Source organism: Schistocerca piceifrons, chromosome 1, assembly GCF_021461385.2.
Source record: "Schistocerca piceifrons isolate TAMUIC-IGC-003096 chromosome 1, iqSchPice1.1, whole genome shotgun sequence".
In the NCBI taxonomy this organism is placed as follows: Eukaryota; Metazoa; Arthropoda; class Insecta; order Orthoptera; family Acrididae; genus Schistocerca; species Schistocerca piceifrons.
This window is the reverse complement of record NC_060138.1, coordinates 577,058,610-577,084,787: the sequence shown is the minus strand read 5'-3', so window position 1 is coordinate 577,084,787 and position 26,178 is coordinate 577,058,610. Positions and strand designations below refer to the sequence as shown.

The 26,178-nt window shown below is 41.4% G+C and overlaps 1 protein-coding gene across 4 annotated transcripts in view; it reads right to left on the bottom strand.

Moving 5' to 3' along the window:
• LOC124802124 (calcium homeostasis endoplasmic reticulum protein) overlaps window positions 1-26,178 on the bottom strand; it is a 341,070-nt gene that overhangs the window by 12,461 nt on the left and 302,431 nt on the right. For all 4 annotated transcript variants that reach the window (XM_047263128.1, XM_047263126.1, XM_047263124.1 and 1 more), the window contains 2 exons: window positions 25,362-25,484; window positions 9,254-9,398 (listed from right to left, as the gene is read on the bottom strand). In XM_047263128.1, coding sequence (XP_047119084.1) covers window positions 9,254-9,398; window positions 25,362-25,484 — 268 coding nt within the window. The remainder of the gene's footprint in view (window positions 1-9,253; window positions 9,399-25,361; window positions 25,485-26,178) is intronic.

Genomic DNA, 26,178 nt, shown 5'->3' with positions numbered 1-26,178 from the left:
AGCACCTTTCAATGCAAAAAGGAGAAATAGTCCACTGAGAAGAGCTGATCCACCGTTAAAGGGACACTGATTTGCAGGACTCTTTCAACATAAGAAATACTGTGACCAACAAACATTTTGCAAGTACTCTGAAAAATTAACCTATGAAAATTCCACGGATCGACTAATGAATTGTTTTACTTGCCAACATCTGTCACAACATTAGGAAAAGTAGGAAGTAATACTTTACCAATAGTGTAGATCATGCTGTAATAGTGCCTTATGGTTAGAAATCTAAAGAAGTGCTGTTTTACTTGAAAACGTGTACACCACATTTCTCTGTAGGTGAAACTGGAGAAACCACACATCAGAAACCATGGCTGTCCACTTCCTGGGATTAATCTACAACTAATGATATTATCAGAAATTTTCATCAAGGCTTAGAACAAATGATGAATATTGCTCATACTTGGTGAGGTACCCATGCTGCAACAATGCTCACCTTGCACTGATCACTCCTGCTTCTTCAGTTGTGTTATGGTGCCATGTTTTACTGCAGTGGTATCAAATTAGCACTCACCAAATCAGACAGACTATAGTATTACTATATCTGCACTGGGGTGGTGCCTTCAACATCGACCAGTGCTCTGTCTTGGAAGCTGCAGAACTGTCTTTATATATGGTGCCAACTCCTGACAGATAAATTTATGTTGCAAAGAATTCAAATTTTTGAACTTGCAGCTGGACAGAAATCAATAAGCCTGAAGATGCTTCTTCACACCATCAATCATTTCTCTATTCCCACTGAATAGGAACCATTGCTCAATAGGACCACTTCCTTGATACATAGTCTGCTAGTTAAACATCACATCAAAATTCCTTCTCCTCAGCTAATAGTTTCATTCACAACTACCGTGCAAATGCAGTGGCCAAATTCAATCAAAATATTCAGTGACGGGTTAAAGATAACTGACTTCTCACATGCAAGCATTGTCCATTCATTAATCTTATGAACAAAATGCAGAGGATAGTTGAGTTATAATGTTATGGAATATCAGTGAACTTTTTCCTGGCTGCCACTGAATCAAGGCCTTCATTGAAATGAGTAAGTGGCTTACCTTAAAAACGAAGCAGGCACATATTTATCCTCCAACTCAATGGATCCCATCAAACCCGAAGTGAGGGCATGTAATGCAGGAAAAGAAGAATGTGGTTTACAGTAGACTATACCTATGATTAGATTAGATATACTTCTTGTTTCAGATATCCATGGTATGGGGATACTCTAGGATGTATGACACATCACAGGGTAAGAATAGATAATGAATATGATACTAATAGTAACAACAACAACAACAACAACAACAACTTCCACAAAATTTAAGTGAAATGCTCTTTATGGATGTGGGAATCCATCGTCAAGCAGAAAATCAGTGTACAACACTTACTTACATTGTTCGCATTACTGCACTAAATGTGAACAGAAGTCTACTTTACATAACATCTCATGTTATTTGATATTATTAATAATATGAGGGTAAGCTGAAAAGTAATGCACACATTTTTGCAGAACATGAGCTAAATGACCTTGAGAAATGTGCCAGGTGGCATATGGGAGGTAAGTTTCCCCTCTAGATGCAGCTGAAGCTTGAATGTGTTGCATTCATCCAGTTTATTTTCAGTATCAGAAGTTCTAGTGCTATGCCAATGCGAGTTAAACAGCGTGCTGTTAACAAATTTTTCACTGCTGAAAACCTCACTCCTCGTGAGACTCATAATTGTTTAAAGGCTGCTTATAGTGAAAATGCTATTGATAGGTCTACTGTAAATTGATGAGTGATAAAATTTCATGGCTGTGAGCCTGGAAAAGCCATGACTGGCAATGAAACACATAGCCAACATTCGACCACTGCCAGATAATAAGCATTACAAACTCTTCGACAACTTGGTTAAAAATAACCAGCGAATCACTTGAAAACGTATTGTGAACCATATTTTAATATCCAATAAATCTGTTGGCTTCATTAGTGAACAATCTCCTCATGCAAAGAAGTTCAAAACACAACCATCCACAAAAAGAATTCTTTTGACTATGTTTTAGGATGCTCACTGAGTCAATGTGACTGATTATCTGGTACAAGAGGCAATAGTACATTCTTGTTGGTATATGGAGACTTGGAACCATGTCAAACACTGGGTTTATTATGTTACAGGCAGCCTGGTGCCAATAATCTTCCAATGTAATAATCTCATCCACACCCCTCACACGGAACTGAAGAGGCTCTGTAAAACCTGAAGTTTGAACCAATTCCACACCCTCCTTACTCCCCCCGATCTTGCACCTTGTGATTTTTTTCCCTTCTTCTACTCAAGAGACCCCAAAGGTATTCATTACACCTTGGATGATGAAGAGAAGGCAGCTGTCAAGTCATGGATTCAAGTAAAGTCAGAAGTACTTTTCAGTGATGGAGTGGGGGGGACACACCCACTTCGTACACAATGGGAGAAATGTGCTAGTCTTAATGGTGACTATGTTGGGGGGGATTAAAGCTTGAATTGTAAATTTGTTGTAAGGTCTTGTAGGACCAAACTGATGAGGTCATCAGTCCCTAAGCCTACACCCTACTTAATCTAACTTAAACTAACTTACGCTAAGGACATCACACACACCCATGCCCGTGGGAGGACTCGAACCTCTGATGCGGCGAGCTGCACGGAGTGTGACAACGCACCTCAGACCGCGCGGCTTTTGAAACTTAAGAAGTGTGCTTTAATGTACAGTACTTTTTGCCCTATCTTCCTAATTGTTTTGCTCGTGTCCTACATGCCTGTGTACATTACTTTTCTGCCTAACTTTACATACAATATCAGTCCCGTTAACTACGAAGTTTGTGAGTGGAATAAAAAGAGATGGCTACAAAAAGTGCTTTAGGATCATATCAAACTGAAATTTATTTGTATTTGAACATTTTATGGCTGCTGGCAAGTTGTGCCTGAATAATGGATACATTTCTACAATAAAATATCTGACTTTAAGAAGATTACTCCTATTTCTGGTACTTGTTCCATGACCTGAACTTTTAGTATGAAAAATAGATAATTATGACAATATACAAATATATTGGAAACAATAGTTAGAATCCCCAGTTCCTTGAAAAGGTTTTTGTTCACACCACAAATAAGCTGTGTCCACACCGGTCATGCAAAACCATGGAAAGAAATTTGGTGCAGTGCAGCAGGGCACAAGTGGATGTCAAAACACGCTGCACTGAGCGAAAATAAACAAGTTCTACACTACATCGGTACAGCAAAGGAAATGAAGTGTTTGTACCAGGCTCTGTTTGGACAGAGAGTCTCATTTTCCATTGTTACTGACACATGTGCAAGCACACTGGAACATTGCTGAGAACCTACAAACACTCTGCTCCATTCTGCACAGTTCTGTGCTGATCTGCATCACACGGTGATGCGTGACGTGGTGCGTTCAGGTAAGGATGCAGCTTTACATACTTTTGGATCCGTGTAACTTTAGCCAAGCTTAATGAGCTACCCAAATAAGTAATCTTAAATGGCATTATGGAATTAAATTAAGTGACATATGCTGGCTCTTACTTTTATACAACCTGTGTCTGACAACATTTCACATTATGAATGATGATCTGTTCAGGAACCTCAGTATTCTGTGGTTGGTTCCCCCAATTATTGTTGTCACTGTGATCTTCAGTCTGAAGACTGATTTGATGCAGTTCTCCAAGCAACTCTATCTAGTGCTAGCAACCTGCATCCTTCTGAAGTTGCTTACTCTATTCACCTCTCAGTCTCTCTCTAGGATTCCCCCCCCCCCCCCCCCCCTTTCCCATCAATAGTAAATTGGTGAGCTCTTGCCTTAGAATGTGTCCTATCAACTGATTCCTTCATTAAGTCAATTTGTGCCACAAATTTCTTATCTACCTAATTGTTTTCAGTACCTCCTCATTAGTTACACACTCTACAAATCTAATCTTCAGGATTCTCCTGTAGCAACAGATTTAAAAATTTTCTATTCTCTTCTTACCTGGTCTGTTTTATCACCCATATTGTACTTCCATACAAGATTACACTCCAGACGAATACCTTCAGAAAGGACTTCCTAACATTTAAAAATATATTTGATATTAACAAATTTCTTTTCTTCAGAAAGGCTTTCCTTGCCACTGCCAGTCTACATTTTATATACACTCTACATCAGACATCCTCAGTAATTTTACAGCCCAAATAGCAGTACTAAAATATAGTTAAACTACAATTTCACATCTCACATTTCTCATGATTATATTACTTACATTAAAGGTGCTACTGCATAGGTGGAATGGCCAGAAAGAAAAAAATTATCATTTAATATCTTGTTGATGTTGAGGCCATTAAAGAGAGAACACAGGTTTGGATTCGGCACAGGCGGTGAAAGAAATTAGCTGTGTTTTAGCAAAGCATTCAACCCAACTAATTTAAGGAAACTGTAGGAAACTCAAACCTAGATGGCTGGGCAAGATTTTTTCTCCTGCTCCTCCCAAATAAAACCTCAGTGGGCGAACTATCGTGCCACCTTGCTTTGTGAATAGTTAAAAAACTAGGGTTGTCATCACTGTAAACTTCAATAACAGACATTTAAAATCGAAAGGTTAATCTGATCAATGTCAGTAGTGAAGTACCAGTAATTAAGAATGGGATGTTAAACAATGAACAATGTAATAGATGAGGTTTGAAGTCTAGAAACTTTTATTTCTGTTGACATGTTAATATGTTGTGTTACAATGTTTCGTGTTGCAGACGTAACTGTACTTAGTCCTAAGATAATTTGGTTTTATTTTTTAAAATGTTTTACTTCCGTGACAATTCCACTACTACCTGGTACACAGGTTATTCAAAATTAGGAACATTGTTGGCAAAATTTGTATGGCATTCCATAGGGAATTTCATTCGTATTAAAAGGGTATCATATTTTGGGAATTTATTCTACTTGAATGAAGTATATTTGGTACAACAACATTCAAGCCCAGTGCAAGTGTGACTACATTTGTCTTAGATTTTACTATCTACTAGCAAAACTGGCAATGCTTCACAATTTTTAAATATATATGGGAACATATATATGGAAGCCACGTGGCAGAAATTAATGAATCAGGCAAGACTTGGTATGATGAAGCACATGACATGCAGTATAATCAGTTTACAAAATGAGAATGTTTACTTATTCAGTGTTACTAGCAATACACCAATGGACTTCTTTAGGCTATGATTTACAGATGACATATTCCAGTATCTAGCTGATGAAACAAACAAAATTGTGAATATATTTCTGAGTGATAATGCAAAGAATGGGTCTAGGATTTGTAGCTGGAAACCTGTTTAGTATTGACAAAATATTTATATTCTTGGGTATTACATTATGTACCTGTAAAGTGAAATATATCTGATTACAAGACTACTGGAAGAAAGATACTCTGTTTCAAAAAAGAGTAATAGTGGTGAGTATGAACAGTGACACAGATACGATCATCTTACATTCATTACAGTTTGATAATAATTCAGAGCTACGACATGCAAAGCTAGATATTCAGTTATACAAAATATGACCTAAACTAAATTATTTTAACAACAGAATGTACCGAGTGCATTATGCAGGAAGAGACCTAAATCACTAATTATTTGGAGAGGTAGACTGCCATTTAAGACTCTATATTCAAAACAAAAGGCCTAAATGTGACACTAAAATGTACATTCTGAAAAATCTGACTGCTTTTATAAATAAGTGCACTGTGTACACAGGGATGTTTGATGATATGAATGGAAAGTCCCATGTTGAAAAAGTCTTTCTACACTTTTTACAAAAGAAGCTATCTGTTAGACATCATAATGACACAGGTAATTATTACAATAGCTCTGTACTAGTTAAAATCTTATTGAATATTAAAAAAAGACATGGCACTTAGACAGTATGGTTAAATGGAAGGAACACTTCTAAAAAAGTTGTATCTGCAAAAATGGGCAAAGGAAATACAATTTTTGCTATAAGCAAAGCATAACGATGAGAAAATGGAAGGACAGACAAGAGGTTGGTTAAATTTCCATGGAATTTCACAATAAAATGATACAAGTGATGAATTCACACCAACAAATTATCTACAAACCATTGCCAACTGTCAAAAATAATTTGTGTATTTATGGGACTTATAGGCAGGACCAGGCACTGTCATATTGTTTACGTGCACTAAACATGGACAGCTGGCCTAAAAACTGTTCTTCCATGTAACAGACACACTACTTTTCAGCCTGCATTACCTACACACATATAGTTGGGGAGTAAAATTATGCTTTACGAAAACTGAATAAAAACAGTTAATGGAAGTTCCAAGAGAGATGAGAAAGAGATCTCTTAATAAAATAGACATTGTGCAGAAGCAAGTACCAACTGATGGGAAAATGCTAGTCATGAGGAAGTGTAAAGTGGGTCAAACAGAGCAAAGCATATTATCATGAAAAACCATTTCTGAGGCTACAACAATACTGGATACTGTTTCAACTACTGTGCAATTACATGTGATTAGTGAGCATTTTGTTTATAATGGAAATTGTTAATATTTCCAGGCAGATTGATTTCTTTGATATGAGAATGTCTGAATGTTTTTTGTTTAATGATTTATAACTGTTTAGGTGCTCCCAAAGCCAGTTTTCTTCTTCTTCACTAAAGATGCACATTTGCTCATCATTCAAACTGCAGTGTCTTCATATTCACAATAAATCACAGGTGCTATTGAGTTTGTCCAAAATAATTCTTATGATGCTTACAAAGTTACACATGAGCAGAGTGCAACTAATGTCATGCATGTTAAATTAGATGTCAGTATTGCAGAAGTACAGAACACAAACTTCAAGACTTTGCTCGAGCACAATTCTGACTCACGCCACACACATTCTTACAAATTTCTACCTGGTAGGTTAACAGCGGATACTTAAGCCTGCAGAAAGTGTGTTTACACAATTTACTGGGTTTATCTGTACAAATCATGTTGACAAACTTTCAATCAGTGTTATGCCATATGGACATGGCTGCTGGGCTGAAGATTGCCCACAGACAAATTATTGTGTTGCCAAATAGCTGAACATAAGCCATGGTAACGCAATAGCATATGGTTCTAAAATGCATAAGACACTTATGAGATACTAAAAATTAAATACTGACACAACAAAGAAATGTCATTTTCAATCAGTCACTTATTTCAAGTGTATACGTGGTGTCCGTTCTTTTGGACATGCTTGAAATAGCAGAAAACATTTTGATCGTGCAGCCACTACGAATCATCAAGACATAAAGGAATTAAAGACATTAGGTGCCATTGGGCATTGATTTATATCAATGAGGCAGGCCAAAAATTGGTGCCGGATCTATATTCCAACCCAGGTCTCCTGCTTACTAGGCAGATACACTGACTACTGCACCTTCTGGACACAGTGGTCACTGCAACCACATGACTACCCTAGCATGTCTCCTGGCAGACCCAAATTCTCAACTTATACTACACACGACTGATTAGTGCCCCTGTTCATTAGCCTCATTATTCTCAGCATCTCTTCGATTCCACTAAGAGTCCGAGCTCAGTATAAATCAATGTCCACTGGCAGTAACGCCTTTAATTCCTTTGCGCCTTGATTGATAGTGGCTGAAGGATGAAAATTGTGTCTATTCTTCTGGGCATGTCTGAAAGAATAGACACTAAATACAGATAATTGACGTGAAGATGGCCAATGATCCCTTCAATGTGGATGCACACCAACCCTGAAACCTTATGGGAATTGGTGAGATGCCGCGAGTAATGAGGCTAATGAGCTGGAGCGCTAATCAATAGTGTGTGGTATAAGTTGAGAATTTGGGTCTGATGGGAGGCCTGCTAGGGTAGTTGATGTGGTTGTGGTGTCCACCATGTCTGGATGGTGCAGTGGTAAGTGCCTCAACCTAGTAAGCATGAAACCTGTGTTTGAATCCTAGACCAGCACAAATTTTCAACTTGCCTCATTGATATACAATGTCCAATAGAAGCTAATGTCTTTCATTCCTTTGTTTCTTATTTGCTGTGTACAAGAAGTAATTTGAAACCAGAGACTGCCCTAGTCTACATCATACAGGAATAAGTGCACTACCTTGCTGCCCAAGGTGACATTGAAGTTACATTAACCAGCTAATCCAGCACCAGTATTTAAAATTTATTGAGATAGTAATTTTGTTTTATAGTTTACATAATAAACGTAGTGTGCAGAATCTTCATTTATTCACACACAAAAAGACCAACACAAACAATTAGTCACTCAATTTTTAAAATCACAAAAATATTTAAAACCTACTTTCTAAGCTTCAGCTTTTAAAATTTTTTGACAATGTCACTAATTTCAATTCAACTTAAAAGGAGGGCCCAACTGAGCAAATGAGTCGTAAGTGTTTAAAAGCACGCCACCCATGTATAACAGGTCTGTTGACAATGTTTAAATGTAAAATACAATTAGTAATATCACAGCTTTCAGTACAAATTAATAATTAGCTTAGTGACAGATTGTACATTCAGCCTTCGGTGCTCTCTGGAGTAGGTGCCCAGGTCAGCGCACCCCTTGCTTTAAATGGGTAAGGAGGATGAGTAAATTCTCTCTTCTTGGCAGGTTCCTTTTTTCTACCTACCATTTTTGGAAAAATTCTCAGTATGACCATGTATTTAAACAGATTCAAACCCAAAGGTTAGACTGAACACCACATAGGTTTACTATGCACAATTCTGCTACAGGTGGTATGAGCTGACCTCTCCCTTACCACTGAACTAACTAACACAGTCATTTACAAGGGGATTACAGTTTAGTGTGGACTCTGAATCATGGTAAAATTTCATATTTTTCACATTAAAATAATATTGCAGCTATATATAACAGAAAACGTCCTAGGCCTGACTGTGGACTGAACACAGGACCTCTCAATATGTAGTCTAACACTAACTTTTTACATGCCAAAGTTAATTAATTTGTTACTTTATGAGATCTCCAGTGTACAACTGAATTTGCCTTTAAAGATGTAATACAGTATCAACACACACATCATAATATGAAGGAGCTACAATATGTTTACCTTGGAGTGAGTATCAAACTTCACAAAAACACTAATGTCTGACATAATCAGAAACACACACACACACACACACACACACACACACACAGAGAGAGAGAGAGAGAGAGAGAGAGAGAGAGAGAGAGGTCTTACCTCACCACCTGAAATAGGTTGTTCAATGCCCTGTTCTTTGACACCCAAGCCCGCTCCACTCCAACCCATTTTACGTAACATTTGATGTCCTTTGTTACTTTCGTCCAGCTGACGCTGAGCTTCTGTTTTCGAATATGTTGAACCGCTAAAGAAAAATATTGATTATATAATGTTAACTTAAATATGTAAGTCCATACAATGAAACAAAAATTGTAAGACTAACTTAAGATCACTCTACAGTTAAATCATTAAATGCAACCAACAAAAGTGATAGTACATCAATAGCGTCAAAGAAGTTATAAAGTTATTTTACAGCTGGTATGCAACAACAGTAGACTACACTCAAAATACTGCTCACAAAGTAAAACTCAACCAATTTTTTCATCATGAACCATTATGTTAGAAGCTGTCTCCAATTATTACATTTGTTTAACACTTGCCTGCTATGAAATGCAAACAAACCTTTATGAGGGAATACAAAACTATATAGATGAACTAAATGAGCCTGTTAGCTTTTTTATATGGTAATGAGAAGTTCAGAGTGGAATACAAGTAACAGAAGGGGTAAAGATAGGCATCGGGAAGTCAACAGACACATAAATGAGACTGAAAAAGAAAAAAACTTGAGACACTTTCATTTCTGAAAAACAGCTTGTTATCAGAAGATGTGCTGCCATTCTGTCGAGATTATACAGTTTGCCAAAAATTCACAAAAAATGGTTAACACTGCAGTGTAAAGTGAGTAATTTGGGTGAGCCCATTTACAACTTGGCTAAGTATCTAGCCACCTATTTGTAGCCCTCACATTGGAAAATGTGAACCCCATATTATTACCAAGTCAATGGTATTCATCAAGTGTTTGAAGTGTTTATGTCTTGGGTCCTCAATTTAGCTATAAGTTTTGATATAGTGTGCCTTTTTACCTGGGTTCCTCTTGAAGAGCTCTTGATCGAAGTGGTAGTGGTAAGTTCCTATAGGACCAAAATGCTGAGGTCATCAGTCCCTAGGCTTACATACTACTTAATCTAACTTAAACTAACTTACGCTAAGGACAACACACACATCCATACCCAAGGGTGGACTTGAACCTCCAACGGGGGGCGCCGTGCAAACCGTGGCAAGGTGCCCCTAGACCATGCGGCTACCCCACGTGGCTCTTCATCTTAATTAGAGAAAAACCGGACATGGAAATGATGAAGTGGTTCACTGAACCCTCTGCCAGGCACTTAAATGTGAATTACAGAGTAGTCTTGTGGATGTGCCTATACGATCTAGAAGTAGAAAATTTGCCATTGTGTGTTGACACTGACTTGATCTTTTATTGAATGCCCACAACCATTTCTTTGATCACTTTAATTGCCTTCACCCAGCATCAAGTTTACAATGGTGGACAGAAGAGATGGAAAGCTTCCCTTTCTGGAAAGGATGATGGGCCTCTGGGTCACAATGTTTATATAAACAGCAGTCAAATGAAAATGAGACAGATGGAAAAAAGTAAGTAAACTGTTTATATAAAGAAAAAAGCAGTCTTGGCTGCAGTATTAAATTTTTCAATTATTTCCCAATGACTCATTTCAGACTCACCAGATACCAGTCCCACATACTGTTCCTGCATTGTTGCTTCCTCATTGAATCCCCCCTAATGGCCTTACCATCAAATTACCCATCTCTGGCTGCCACCTCTCCTTCCACAATAACCTCCACCTGTTCAAATTCTGCCAATCCTTACTCTCACCAACATAGTCCTGCAAAACCACATTGACCAAGCCCAAACCTCCTTGTAGTACCTCGGCTCCATCTGCAAGATTCTCCTGCTATGCAATCTTAAATTCCTGGAACCCATAACACACATTCAAACTCTTGCCCTGGAGGAACTTGAGCAACATGCACAACGCCACCTCAAAAAGCTCTCCATCCTGCTCACTTCCTGCTCCCGCCTTGGAGTTCCAATGTCCACCACCTCTACAACAAGCTCCAAACCTCCCCCACACCCCCTCATAGATGATAAACCCTGTCTCGCAGACCTACTACACTTATCCCACCTTCAAAAATTCCCTCCGACCACCACACAGAATCCAGAACCTAAACAGACCTGCAACACTCTTATGAACCTTTTCTCGAGAAGCCTTAGCCCTACAGGAATATCAGCCCTTTCCAAAGGCCCCACCTTTTGCCCCACTCCCAAATTCAGTCATCTTGGACTTGTTAAAGACCTTCTCTCCTTCCCCGGTCCCTACAGTGGAAACACTTTTTCTCCACCAAATCCACCAATCAGACTCAACCGAAGACCAATACTGAACCTTGCCTAACTCAGTTCACTCCTCCATCCAACCATGATCCACCCCCACAGCCACCAAACCACCCCCTGTTAACTTTCTAGAATTTCTTAACCTCAAACCTCACCATCATTCCCCAAATTCCTCAACATGCAGAGTAACTTTACATTTGCAGAAAGAACCACAGTCCAACCATCTAAAAATTGATCCCGACCTTATTATCCTACCTGTAGACAAAGGCTCCACCACTGTTGTTCTGAACCGCAAGGATTACCTGGCAGAAGGACTCCACCAGTTGTCAGATACTTCCACCTACAAACCTTACACCATTCCAGTAATCCAGCATGATCTCCAGTTATTACTCAAATCCTTAGGCCCATCCCAGAACTGCTCCCCAGTGTCCATCTCTCTACTCACCCCTACCACTCCCTGCACTCCTACCTTCTAGTGATTCCTAAAGTCCATAAACCTAACCACCCAGGAAGCCCCATTGTGGCCAGTTACTGTGCCTCATAGATCAACACCTTCAACCTATTACCCACAACGTATCCTCTTATATACAAGATACCAACCATTTCCTCCACTGACTCTCCACAGTTCCTGTCCCTTTACCACATGGTGCCCTGCTCGTCACTATTGATGCCACCTCTCTTTCCACTAACATTCCTAATGCCCATGGCCTTACTGCTATGGAACACTACCTTTCCCAACGCCCGACGGACTCCAAACCAACAACCTCCTTCCCGTCATCATGACTAACTATATACTCACCCACAATTACTTCTCCTTTGAAGGCATTACCTACAAACAAATCCACAGTACGGCTTTGGGCACCTGTGTGGCACCATCCTATGCCAACCTATTCATGGGCCATCCTAAAATTCCAGAATCCTAAACCCCTCACCTAGTTCAGATTCCTGATGACATCTTTGCTACCTGGATTGAAGGTGAGGACACCCTATTCACATTCCTCCAGAACCTCAATAAGTTCTCCCCCACTTGCTTCACCTGGTCCTCCTCAACCCAACAAGCCACCTTCCTAGATGTTGACCTCCACCTTGAAGATGGCTACATGAGTACCCCCTGTCCATATCAAACCTACTAATCACCAGCAATACCTCCATTTCGACAGCTGCCACCCATTCCATACCAAGAAGTCCCTTTCGTACAGCCTAGGCACCTGTGGTCGTTGCTTCTGCAGAGACGAACAGTCTCTCTCGAAACATACCGAGGGTCTCACTGAAGCCTTCACTGACCATAATTACCCTCCCAACATCGTACAAAAACAAATCTCCTGTGCCTTATCCTTCCAGTCTACCACCACCTCCCAAAGTCTCACCGTCAGGCCACAGCAGAGCATTCCCCCTTGTAACTCAGTACCGACCAGGACTGGAGCAACTGAATTACATTCTCTGCCAGGTTTTCGATTACCTCTCATCTTGCCCTGAAATGAGAAATGTCCTCTCCACTACCCTTCCCACCCCTCCTACCGTGGTATTCCGCCGTCCACCGAACCTACACAATATACTCGTCCATCCTTACACAACCCCTGCTCCCAATCCCTTACCTCATGGCTCATACCCCTGTAATACACCTAGATGCAAGACCTGTCCCAAACATCCTCCCACCACCACCTACTCCAGTCCGGTCATGATCACCACCTGTCCCATCAAAGGCAGGGCTACCTGAGAAACCAGACATGTTGTCTACAAGCTATGCTGCAACCATTGCGCTGCATTCTATGTAGGCATGACAACCAACAAGCTGTCTGTTCACATAAATGACCACTGACAAACTGTGGCCAAGAAACAAGTGGACCATACTGTTGCCGAACACGCTGCCAAACATGATATCCTTCATTTCAATGACTGCTTCAGAGCTTGTGCCGTATGGATCCTTCTCGCCAACACCAGCTTTTCTGAATTGTGCAGGTGGTAACTTTCTCTGCAATACATCCTATGTTCCAGTAACCCTCCTGGCCTCAACCTTCATTAGTCACTGTCCTCACCCATCCAGCTCCTTCCCTGCTCCCATTCCAGCACTACACAGCTGTCACTCCACCCCCACACCCAGTATTTTCATTTTTATTATTTTTCTCTCTCTTTTTCTCTCCTTTTCCACTACTCCCCCCCCCCCCCTCCCACCTCTCCCCTGTCCTTCGCAAAACCTGCAGCATTTCACTGTCCACCATCCCCACCATACTATCTGTCCCCCTCCCAGCCCCTGCACGCTCCCCAGCAGTGCTTCAGTGTCCCACACCACCACCTTACTATACATCCCCTCCCCGCCGCAGCCTTCTCCTTACCCCCACCCTGTCGCCACTGCCATCATGCACTGGTGCTGCTGCAGTGTGGTTTCAGTTGCCTGACACGTCAGTCATGTGTGTGAGTTGCGTTTGAATGTGTGTGTGTGTGTGTGTGTGTGTGTGTGTGTGTGTGTGTGTGTTGTTGACAAAGGCCATTGGCCGAAAGGTTTAAGTGTGAAACTGTTTTTGTTGTGCCTATCTGTGACTCAGCATCTCCGCTATATGGTGAATGGCAACTTTCCTCCTCATAATATTGTCACTTTTATTTATTATCTTCAGACTGGCCTACAGAGGAAATACAAAATTTCATAATAGTGGCATGACTGCATTTAGTGAGACTGGACTACCAAGAAATATTAAACAACTTACTGATATTTGGTATGATGGATACTCGGGATACCACGCGTAAAAAGTCCCAGCAGGTAACCTCTTGTCAAAGTTTTAAAAGCACTGTGCTGTATCCTATAAAACTGAATAAAATAAAAGATGACTAAAAGGTATTTTGAAAAAAATATGTAACCTGTTTTGTCCCTAAGCTGAGAACCTACAGTAGAAATAAGAAAAGTCAAGCAGTAATGCTTTATATAGTAAACATGCCAGATTTGTAGCGATATACTGGTTGCACACATCACGCTGGATATGACAACGTATAAGGCACACACAACTAGCACATGCAGCTCTCGGCAAATGGCACCTGCAGGCAATAGCGTTCTGTTGCTAAATCTTGCCATAACAACAAACCAGGACAGTTATTATCGATGACTGGTGTTCTAAAAACTGGTGATAAAATGCTTACAGTAATAGCCAGAATAATCATGGTGAATGAAAATTAAAAACTAATGTATATAAAAAAAATACATTGTTGCAATGAGAAAATATAAAAGTAAATCAAACAATGGAAAATACAGGATGGAATGGAACAATATTAAGAAACGGAAAATTGTCACAGATAGGGGAAAAAAAAAGACTGTCACAAATAAATAAAGCTTTCAGCCATTAAGGTTTATTTACGACAATATTTTTGTTGTGGCTATCTGCGACTCAGCATCTCCACTATATGGTGAGTAGCAACTTTCCTTTTCATAATATTAAAACGTAAAAGTACATAGACAAGTTTTGGATACCAATTTCGACTGTCCCATGTAGTACTACAGCCAACTACATTGTGCATATGCGAATCTTCCTTAAACCAGGATTACGCCGCTCCCCCTGATGCATGAGACTGTACCATATCAATACTGACTAACAGTGTCAGTGCTACGTCTGAATGCCAAGCAAGTGTGGCACCAAAGTCATAAAATACATTTCAGAGGGATGGTGATAAATGCAAATAAAAACATTAAATATAATACAGTCACATCAACGTTAAAAACTGCCAGTGTTAACAATATGGCATCCTATATAAAACACAGAGGTCCCACGGTATAAAAGCTGATAGCAAAAATCGATCTTAAAAATTCCCCTTCCAGACAATAATGAACCTTCTTGTTAAAAACATTTACACTAGCACAAGGGTGCCAATGGCAGCTGTTTGTTACAGGGTGCATAGTAAGAATCAATGAACTTAAAAAAATTTTCATACCTCAAACTATAATGGCCTCCTTGTTACAAAATGTAAAGCTATGTCAGCACAAGAGTGCAAACGGCAGCTACATGTCACAATGTGCATAATGCAGAACACCCAGTGAGTGTAAAAACCACAAATAAAAATCTGTAAACTTTAAAAATTAGAAATTTAAAAGGATAACCTTTGAATAATGTAGTAGGTGGCACAATTCAATAATAGAGCATCCAGGGCTCAGCAATTAACATTGAGCGATGATCTCATAGTGTGGAGATACACCGGGTTCCCTCCAGCCAGCTGATTGTTTAGGAGCCGCCTCAATGTTTTCCCAATGTGCTTAGCTAATCCCATTTCTTCCAGGCTGTTGTGTGTTTTTCCTTTTTGTGCATGGTGGAGGATTTTTGAATTTTGCAATGTTTTTATTTTTATTTGCCCTGGTTATTCTGGTGATTACTGTAAACATTTTATCAGCAATTTTTACAACACCAGTCATCTATAATAACTGACAAAATTTAGCAAATGAGAACTACCATAGCTCACAGCCTGCAGATGCCATCTATTGAGAGCTGGGTGCACTAGTCATAGGGACCTTGTATGTTTTCATCTCCAGTGTGACATGTGCAACCAGAATATGCACTACACCACTGGCATGTTTATGAGGCCTGATCCCGTTTAATTTGCTTTGGGCTGCACCACATGCTGTAATAATAAGGTAATCTGCTGTTTTTCACTTTTTTCTATGTGGGTTGTCAATTTAGGAGCAAAGTAGGTCACATATTTTTTTTTTTTTAAATATGTTTCAGTCATCTTCTGTTTTATTCTATTTTATAGGACGCCTCTGACAAGGGGTAATAATCTGCACGGATATTTTATGCACTGTATCCCATTTACCCACTGCTACCAAATATCAGTAGGTTGTTCAATCTTTTCTGGTAATCCAGTCTCGCTAAATGGGGTCATGCCACTATTATGAAATTTTGTACTTCTGCCGTAGACCAATCCGAAGGTGCCTAAAAAAAGGAGAAATGTGACATTGAGAAATAATAAAAAAATTTAATACTGCAACCAAGACAGATTGTTTCTTCATCTCATGCATAGTGGTTGCTGGTTGGTGGGTTTGTTGGTTGAAAGGGGGGAAGGGACCAAACTGCTGGCTCATCAGTCCCTTGTTCCTACAAAATAAGTCCACGAGGGAAATAATGAAGCAAACAAGACTTACTGCCCAAAACCTGGAGAAAAGAAAAAGCCCAAGAATGACAGAAGGGCAACAAAAACTGCAATGGACAAAACACGATGAAAAAACCACAGAGACACACAAGAAACAGGAAGAAGGGATTAAAACAAGAGAGTAGATGACCGTGGCTGGCTGACCAAGAGACGAAAAAAGGATCAGGCAGCCACTCTGCAACACATTAAAATCTCCAGCTTAAAATCACTAGGGTAGAGAACACAGGAGTGTCAAAGGATGTGCGCTAAAACTTAGATAGAACAATAACTCCCCCCCCCCCCCCCCCTTCGTATAAAACGTAAAACTAAATCAGCCGATGAGGCGTTGTCAGCTAAAATTAACGGTAACGAGTCCAATAACGGAAGATTTCGTCGCAGGGCGGCCAAAGTGGGTCAGCGCAACAGAATGTGGGCCACCATCAACCAGCTGCCACACTGACACTGAGGTGAGTCTTTAAGCCACAGGAGATAGCCATGGGTCACCCAAGCCAGGCCGATGCAGAGCTGGCAGAGAACCACAGAGTCCTTGTGACAAGCCCGCATAAAGGACTTCCACACATTTGTCGTCTCATTTATGGTACGCAGTTTATTGTTCATACCGAGGTTATGCCATTCTGTATCCCATAGTCGAAAAACCTTCCAGCATAATACCAAATGCAGGTCAGTTTCAGAAATGCCAATCTCCAGAAACGGTTTCTGCGTGGCCTGTTTGGCCAGCCTGACAGCAAGTTCTTTGCCTGGGATTCCGATGTGTTCTGGGGTCTAGACAAACAACACTGAACGACCAGATCGTTCCAGGGCACAGACAGACTCCTGGATGGTCGCTACCATAGGATGGCACAAGTAGCACTGATTGATAGCTTGTAAGCTGCTAAAGGAGTCACTAAAACAAGAAATGACTCACCGGAGCAAGAACAGATATGCTCAAAAGCACGAGACATGGCCATCGGGCAACGAGCGCTGTTCAGTACGTCCTCTGTGAGCAGAGGCAAAGTCAACGTGACCATCAGCCATTAAGCCATCGGTGTACACTACTTCAGAGCCCGAGATGCATCAAAAATCAAGAGGAAGTGACAGCGGAGAGCTTGGGAGCAACTGAGTCATTAAGGCCATGCGATAGGTCCATATGAAGTGGCAGCCTAGGTATATATCATGGAGGTGTATGTGAATGGGCCTGGAGTGGAGGTGGTAAAGGTAAGGACTCCAGTTCACACAGAAGAGATTGGATGCAAACTGCGATCGTATTATCTGACCTGGGCCGTTGATGTGGGAGAAGAACCACCTTGGGGAAAAGGAGATGGTAATTTGGATGCTCAGGAGAGCTACGAATGTGCACAATGTAATTAGCGAGCAGCTGTCAGTGCCTGATTTGCAACAGAGGGACCCTGGCCTCCACCAGTACGCTGATCACCAGACTTGTGCTAAAAGTTCCCATTGCTAGTTGAATTCCACAGTGGTGCACTGGGGTCTAGTAACCACAATGCTGAGGTTGCCGACAAACCATAAACCAGACTCCCACAGTCAAGGTAGGATTGAACAAGGGCTTTGTAGAGCTGCAGCAGTGTAGAGCAATCTGCACCCCAGCTGGTGTTGCTCAGACAGAGGAGGGCATTGAGGTGCTGCCAGCACTTTAGATTAAGCTGACGAAGATGAGGAAACCAAGTCAATCAGGCGTCAAAAATCAGTCCTAAAAATCGATAGTCTCTACCACAGTGAGTGGATCATCTTCAAGGTAAAGTTCTGGTTCTGGTTCTGGATGAACAGTAGGTCACTGAAAGAAGTGTATGACACACGACTTCACGGCTTAAAACCTGGAAGCCGTGGGTTACTGCGCATTGTGAATGGCTCCCTGTAGGTGCCGCTCAGCAATGCCAATACTGGAGCAGCTGTACAAAACGCAAGTTTTCTGCAAACAGAGAAGGTGAGATGGACAGCCCCACAGCTGCAGTTAGACTGTAATGGCCACTAAAACTAAAGACACACTCAATACTGAGCCCTACGGAACCCCATTCTCCTGGATATGGGGGAAAATATGGGGGGCACCAACTTGAACATGGAAAGTATGGAGTGAGAGGAAGTTTTGAATAAAAATTGGGAGTGGGCCCCAGAGACCCCACTCGTATAAAGCAGCAAGGATATGGTGTCGGGGGTTGTGTTGTATTCTTTTCTTAAATAAAAAAAGATGGCGACCAGGTGTTGGCATTGGGAGAAGTCTGTTCAGATGGCAGACTTGAGGGGCACTAGATTATCAGTGGTAGAGCGACTCTGGCAGAAACTGCCTGGCATTGAGCCAGTAGGCCCCGTGACTCCAGGAGCCAACACAAACGCTGACTCACCATACTTTCTAGCAGCTTGCAAAGAACATTGGTGAGGTTGATGGGCAGATAGCTACCCACATCGAGCACATTTTTACCAGGTCTGAGCACTGGAACGATGACACTCTCTCGCTATTGCATTGGAAATACACCATCACTCCAAATGCAGTTGAAGATGATGAGGACATGTCACTGGTAGTCTGATGAGAGATGTTTAATCATCTGAGTATGGATCCTATCTGGCCCAGGAGCTGTGTTGGATCAATGTGCAAGAGCACTGAGGAACTACCACTCAGTAAATGGAGCAGTATAGGGTTCACTGTGGCACATAGTGAATGAGAGAAGTTTCCCTTCCATCCCCCATTTTAAGGAATGAAAAGCTGGAGGGCAATTCTCCGAGGCAGAGGCCCGAGCATAGTGCGCAGCAAAGTGCTTGGCAATTGTGTTTGCATTGGTAGATAACACTCCACTGATGATAATGCCATGGACACCTGATGGCGTCTGATACCCAAGCGTTTCACGCTGCAGAAATGATTGTTCTGGTGACTCGCTCAATCACCACATCGGTGTTACTGTATGAGGGAGATTCAATGATGACAGCAGAGGTGAAAGCTTCCCAGTCTGCTTTGTTTAAAGTCCATTTGGGTAGGCATGCGGGGGAATGACACTGGGGGAGTGATAGGAAGATGGGGAAGTGGTAACTACCGCACAAGTCATCGTGCGCTCTCCAGTGGGCAGATAGGAGAAAGGAGAAGTCCTGGGCTGCAAAGTGATCAATCAATGGCCAAGTAAGTACCATGAGCCACAATGAAATGTGTGGAGGCCCCAGTATTTCAGAGGCAGAGGTCGGGTTGAGACAGTAAATGTTCGACATCTCTACCTCGGCCAGTAAGCATAGTGCCACCTCACAAGGGGCTATGGGCGTTAAAATCTCCCAAAAGTAGGAATATGTTGCAGATAGTTATTTCCTGTGCTGTCCTTATCCTGACAGCCACAGCTTAAAGAGGAGTTTGAAGGGACACAGGTTTGATACATACCAAGTGCAGGACATAAACGCAAACTCCACCTGACACTCTAATTAAATTTGCTACGGTTTTTGTAACTTCCCCTATAGCCATGAAGGGCAGGGGTCCGCATTGCCACGAACCAGGTTTTCTGGAGGGCAATGCAGAAAGCATGTGTGAAGCTTAACAGTTGTTGTAGCTCAGCCAGGTGGTGAAAGAAACCGCCGCAATTCCTCTGGAGGATGACGCTGTCATGAGGCTGGATAGGCATGAAGCAATCAGGGAGGCAATTTATGCCCCGAGGTCACTTGCTGCCATTGACTGAGTACCTGTACATTCTATATCCTTTGTGTCTGAGGGTCTGGCGAGATCTAGGTCCTCAGCAGGGGCCAGAATCTCCACCTCATCCCCAGACACAGAGTTTGTGAGTAGCGGTGGTGCGAGTGCCTCCACAATTTCTTTGTTCTTGGGGGTCTTCTTCTTTTTAGATTTCTCTCGCTGATCCTTGGGTTTTCCTGACTGGGAGGGCTTCAATGATTCAGTCTCACTGACTGAAGAGGATCTTGAAGCCCTACGACCAGCTGCCTGTGGGCGTTTCAGCCACTGGCGGGTGTCCTCTTTCCCACTGGTAGGAATTTTGGAAGGAAGTGACCCAAGAGAACCCTTCCTAGTGAGAGGACCTGAAGAAGACCGAAGCTTCTCCAGCTCAGAAGTGGGGACTGATGTCCTCGATGGTTGGGATAGCATTGCTCCCGAAGCAGGTGATGCAGGGGCAACAGGGATGGGAGTGTCCGCCACCATCAAGGGGGCAGGTGTAGTCTTGCGGCTCTGGGGCCAAATATAAATGGCGGAACCGAGGGGCTGGAACCGTTGTTGTAGTGGCAGCATAAGAGGATGTCGTGCGCATAGGATGTAGCTTTTAAAATTTCCTCTTAGCCTCAGTGTAGGTCAGTCAGTCCAGGGTCTTGTATTCCACGATTTTTCTTTCTTTCTGTAGAATCCTGTAGTCCAGTGAGCAAGGGGAATGTTGCTCGCCACAGTTGACACAGATGGGAGGCGGAGCACACTGAGTATTGGGATGTGATGGACGTCCACAATTGTGACATATGATGCTGGAAGTACAGCGGAAGACATATGCCCGAACTTCCACCACTTAAAGCACTGCATTGGGGGAGGGATATATGGCTTTACATCACAGCGGTATACCATCACCTTGACCTTCTTGGGTAATGTATTACCCTCAAAGGCCAAGATGACGGGACCAGTGGCCACCTGATTATCTTTTGGACCACTATGGACGCGCTGGATGAAATGAACACCTCGTCAGTCTAAGTTGGTGTATAGCTCATCATCTGACTGCAAAAGGAGGTCCTTGTGAAATATAATACCCTGGCCCATATTTAAGCTCGTAAGGGATGTGATGGGAACAGAAACATCTCCGAGCTCGTCACAGGCGAGTAATGCCTGTGATTGGGCAGAGAACGCTGTTTTTATTAAGACTGACCCAGATCACATTTTGGACAATCCCTCCACCTCCCCAACCTTGACCTCTAAATGCTCCCCAAAAACCTGAGGCTTCATGAACATGAATGATTCCCCATCAACTCTCGTACATATGAGGTAATGGGGCGAATAAGATTCATTTCCACCTTTAGCCTGGCATTCCTCCCATGGTGCGGCCAGGGAGGGAAACGATTTGGATCATACTTCTTTGCATTAAATTGACACCTCAAACGCTTAGAGACTGCTGGTGGTTGACTACCAACAAGAGACGACATCGTTTGTTTCATGGCATGTCATCTGCCATGGAATGAGCAGAACTGCAAAACCACGATGATAAAGTATGCTAAAGATCTCAGTGCACGATGGACACGATGCACCATGTAAGGCACCCTTCCCCAACTGGCTTGCTCTTTGGAAAAGTTTTGGAGAAGGGAGGTCAAATCCTAAAGGGGATCATCATAGAAAGGCCAAAAAGTTTGAGACTCCTTTTAGTTGCCTCTTAATGACAGGCAGGAATACCTCGGGCCTATTCTGACTCCCAGATCTGAAGGGTGATATTGGTTGCTGTAACAACTCTGTTATGAACTGGATAAACTGTTGTATTATTTCGAAAGTAGTGACCATAGCTGTTTAGCTGTTAATACATTTATCTCACTCTCGAGACAGAATGATCAATGCCTTAATGGAAAAATGTACGTGGTTGCCTACAGCACTATGGTTGTTCCCAGATGAGCACCTCTTCATCCAAAGCAAATAAATGGTCATGAATGTCTTTCTTAAGAGATTCAAAAATATAGAAATCACATAGGAAGAGATTGGGATGATGTGAATGATGTGTAAGGGCTTCCCAGTGAAAGTTCTGCAGCATTATCAAAACAACTTTGACAACATGTGAGTGGGCATTATCCTGCAACAGAATGATGTGTGTGTGAATTCCTAAGGGACCAAACTGCTCAGGTCATCAGTCCCTAGAGTTACACTCTACTTAAACTAACTTATGCTAAGAACAACACACACATCCATGCCTGAGGGAGGACTCGAACCTCTGGCAGGACGGGCCCGCAATCCGTGACATGGCGCCTCAAACTACATGGCTACTCTGTGCGGCAACAGAATGATGCTTTTCATCAACATTCTAACTTTCCCATGGCCAGTGTGCATGGCTTTGGATTTTGTTAAGAGGGAATGAATCAATATGCTCTCATTGTTGGCTCCTAGGGTTGCTCTCTCGCTCAAAATGATGACACCATGTTCCATCTCACGTAACAACATGGAATATGAAAAATATTCTTCGCTGTGGTACCACTCCAATGGCAGCATGATATTGACATTCTGTTCAACCTCTGCTTCTCCACCATGCTTTGGGGAACTCATTGTGCATTGATTTTCCAGTTTTTCTAATGCTCTGTCATAATGGTATGAGCAGTACTGTAATTCATGCCTACCATGAAACTAATGTCTTCCATCATCCGCCATCAGTCACTTCTAATGGCAGTATCCATCACAGCAATAACAGATGGTGTAATGAAGCCTGACCTTAAAATCATTTATACCACACAAATACGTGTAAACAAGACATACTGTGATGGTCATGCACAACAGAGAATCAGGTACAAATTTTTCTTCCCAAGTCTCCTTCCACAGCCAAAAACTGCACTACACCTCGCTGTTCCTCTTTCCCAGCCACCACAGTGAAGTTCGAGCACGCAGGTTGAGCACAAATTAAGAGTCAAATGACACAGCAGTGAATGTTCATGCTGTTCCTTCTTTCTGCACTGTGCAGTTTTTCTTGTTTTCATTTGACTGCACTTTATTGAAGAGCAACACATACTGACCAGTATTTACAAGCAACGAGTTGTTATCCATAATATCAAGGCACTGGGCTTCTGAGGATGTCAGCAAGGAGGGTTTATGCCATCTTAGTTGCGGACACCTTGACATGAAAACCTGCCTCATGTCTGTGCAGAATGGACACAATAATAAATGGATCTGCTATGCTTAGGAGTTTGGATCACCACTGGAACCAACAAAAAAACACACGTACATTGGTTGTTTTCCTTCCACATTCCTTTCACATGATGGTAGGGCATCTTCAGCAACAAGAAATATTTAAAAAAAAATACAACATGAGAGTGTGTTTTTTCTGCCAACCAAGATTAGAGCTCTCTTTGGCTCAAAAAGTTCACTATGTTTAGAGTCCCTTGCCACTGCAGTAAAAGTATATTGGCTAGCTGATTGTATCATTCACGACACTTGTGTGGAGTACCATCACCACACACAATTACTACAAATTGAGAAATCTGTGGTGTTACAGCACTGTCTAACCAAGGGACATGGATTAATTTATGAGAGAGACATCGTGTCTCATTATTGGGACTCTGTCTTAAGGGCAGATAATGTTATAAACGGAGAGAAGGGCTATCCTTTAAATAAAATATGGAATCTGTTTTATCTGATATTATTATCTTTGACTTGATGAGCAGAGGCATATACTAAGTAACAATTCATCATTTCTATCAGATTTCACGACTCGGGCACTGTACCCTCGCATTATGTTATGGGGTGGCAGCAACGATTTTTGGTGCAGGCAGTTTTGGTTCCCTGTGTTGTATAAAACAGCCAATGTTCACAGTAGAAATAGGTTGTGGTAAGAGTTGGCAAACAGTACTCTCATCTGAACACAAGAGGCCAGACGGACTGCTGAATATTGTGTCGAGATGACTGCATAATCTAACTATGTCTGATAATTTGGATGGAGAGGCAGCAAGGAGACAGTATAGGAAAGTGGCACTGGTGAGCATAGCTTGGTGCACAAAGGAGTAAGATGTGTATGGCACATAGTGATGTGGAAGAATGGTATGGGTAGGATAAGGGATGGGTGAGAAAGGGCGGAGGAAGGGGGAAATTGTGGAGAGGAGAGCTTGTAATGAGAGAGGTGGAAGGAGGGGCATGGCGAGAGTTGAGAGATGAGAAAGGTTTTGTGAAGGCTGATGACAGGAGGATTATAGGACTGAGCAACATTTTCTTATCACAGTTCCCTTCTACACAACTCATAATCACATGTATGTTGGTAAGGAGGGAAGGTTCACCACGTGAAGATAGTGTAACTGTCAAAACATGTAGCAGATAAATAAAAATGAAACTTTTGACTGATACGGTTCTTGTAATACTTTCATTCAGTTAAACAGAAGCAGTTTTCAAAACACAGTTCTTAATGAATGAAATAACTATAACAGAATATATGACAAGCATCCAAAATGACATACACAGTATTAATATTTGGTGCTCTGCGTGAAAGCCTTTGTCTGATGTTGATAAATACAAGATAACTGCATACACCAGAGGGAAAAAATATCCCACAGAATCAAATTACAGAATCAGTGATAAATAATTGGATTCTTGGAATGGTGATTGAATACATAAATGTAATTTTATGAAATAATGTCAGTTACTGCACAAATTTCTCACTTGACATACAAACAGAACACGAAGACAAGTGACTATTAATGGTCATCATGCAATGTAGAATGGTTCACAGGGTATTGGTATATGGAAAAAGGATGAAAAAGCTTCTTAGAACTGGGGGCAAAAAAAAAAAAAAAAACCTAGAAAACCTTAGAATACAAACATACACTCAGCAGAATATACACTATTTTTGTATTTTATTTTTTTTCTTCTGCTACACAGTTGCTGATGAGATGGTACTCCTGCTACAATGCAGGAAATATGAGAGAAATAAGCCCTCTCCCTCCATGCACTGTTCCATACGCAGTGTAACTCGCTATGTAATAACTTTCAATAAACTATGAAATCCACTAACTTTTCAAAAGATTAACTAATATCAAAAGAAAAGTTAGTCTGCATTAAATCAGTTCAAAATTCTTACACTCTGTCAATAGATGATCTATACTTACAGGAATGATGGTGGTGTCGGACTCCTATCTGGGCTCCTTTCCTTGCGATTATCTCGGCTGTCAGGACTTCGCGAGCCGGACCGGGATCTTGACCTGGATCTCGATCGTGAATGTGATCTCGATCTGACAATTCATTAAAGAGAAAACCAAAAACACTTAAAGATATACAGATAAGGGAACAGAGTAAGGGAGAATAATTTCACGTATAGGGTATACAGACAGGATTTGTTGTGAAAGTAGTGATAGCATTGAATTTTAAAACACTGTTGCAATGCAGGATTACACATTTTTTAGATACAGTATCTTCTCAATATCTCAGACAGAAGGGAATCATCTACTTACCAAACGACAAAACAGGAATATTGTTGAAAGAAAAAAAAAAAAAATTGTCTCTCTTGTTATATATTCTTGTCTCAAATACTGTTAACATAAACACTTTTTTAAAAATTGTGTTTTCATTTTAAATTGGATCCATTATCTAGTCTGTCTTTCTTCTTGATAAATGCTACAGAACACAGATGAGATTGCTTCAGAAAGAGGTACGCATGGTTTCCTACTGTAGCCCATGTTGTAGCTCACAAGCTGCTTCTAAAAATGGAACTTTCAGTGTTCATGTAAGAGGCCTATATAGTACATCCCTTTGGTTGCCAGCAGCTGCGCACCACACAGAAACTGACCATGGAAGACTTTCCATGCTGTCACAATTTAAACTGATTTAAAGTATAAATATGACACAAAATTTCTGTAGTTACTCCAAAATTCACTGTGGCTGAATCACAGTTTGGCATGACAAGCATCTCTGAGGAAAGGAGCAATG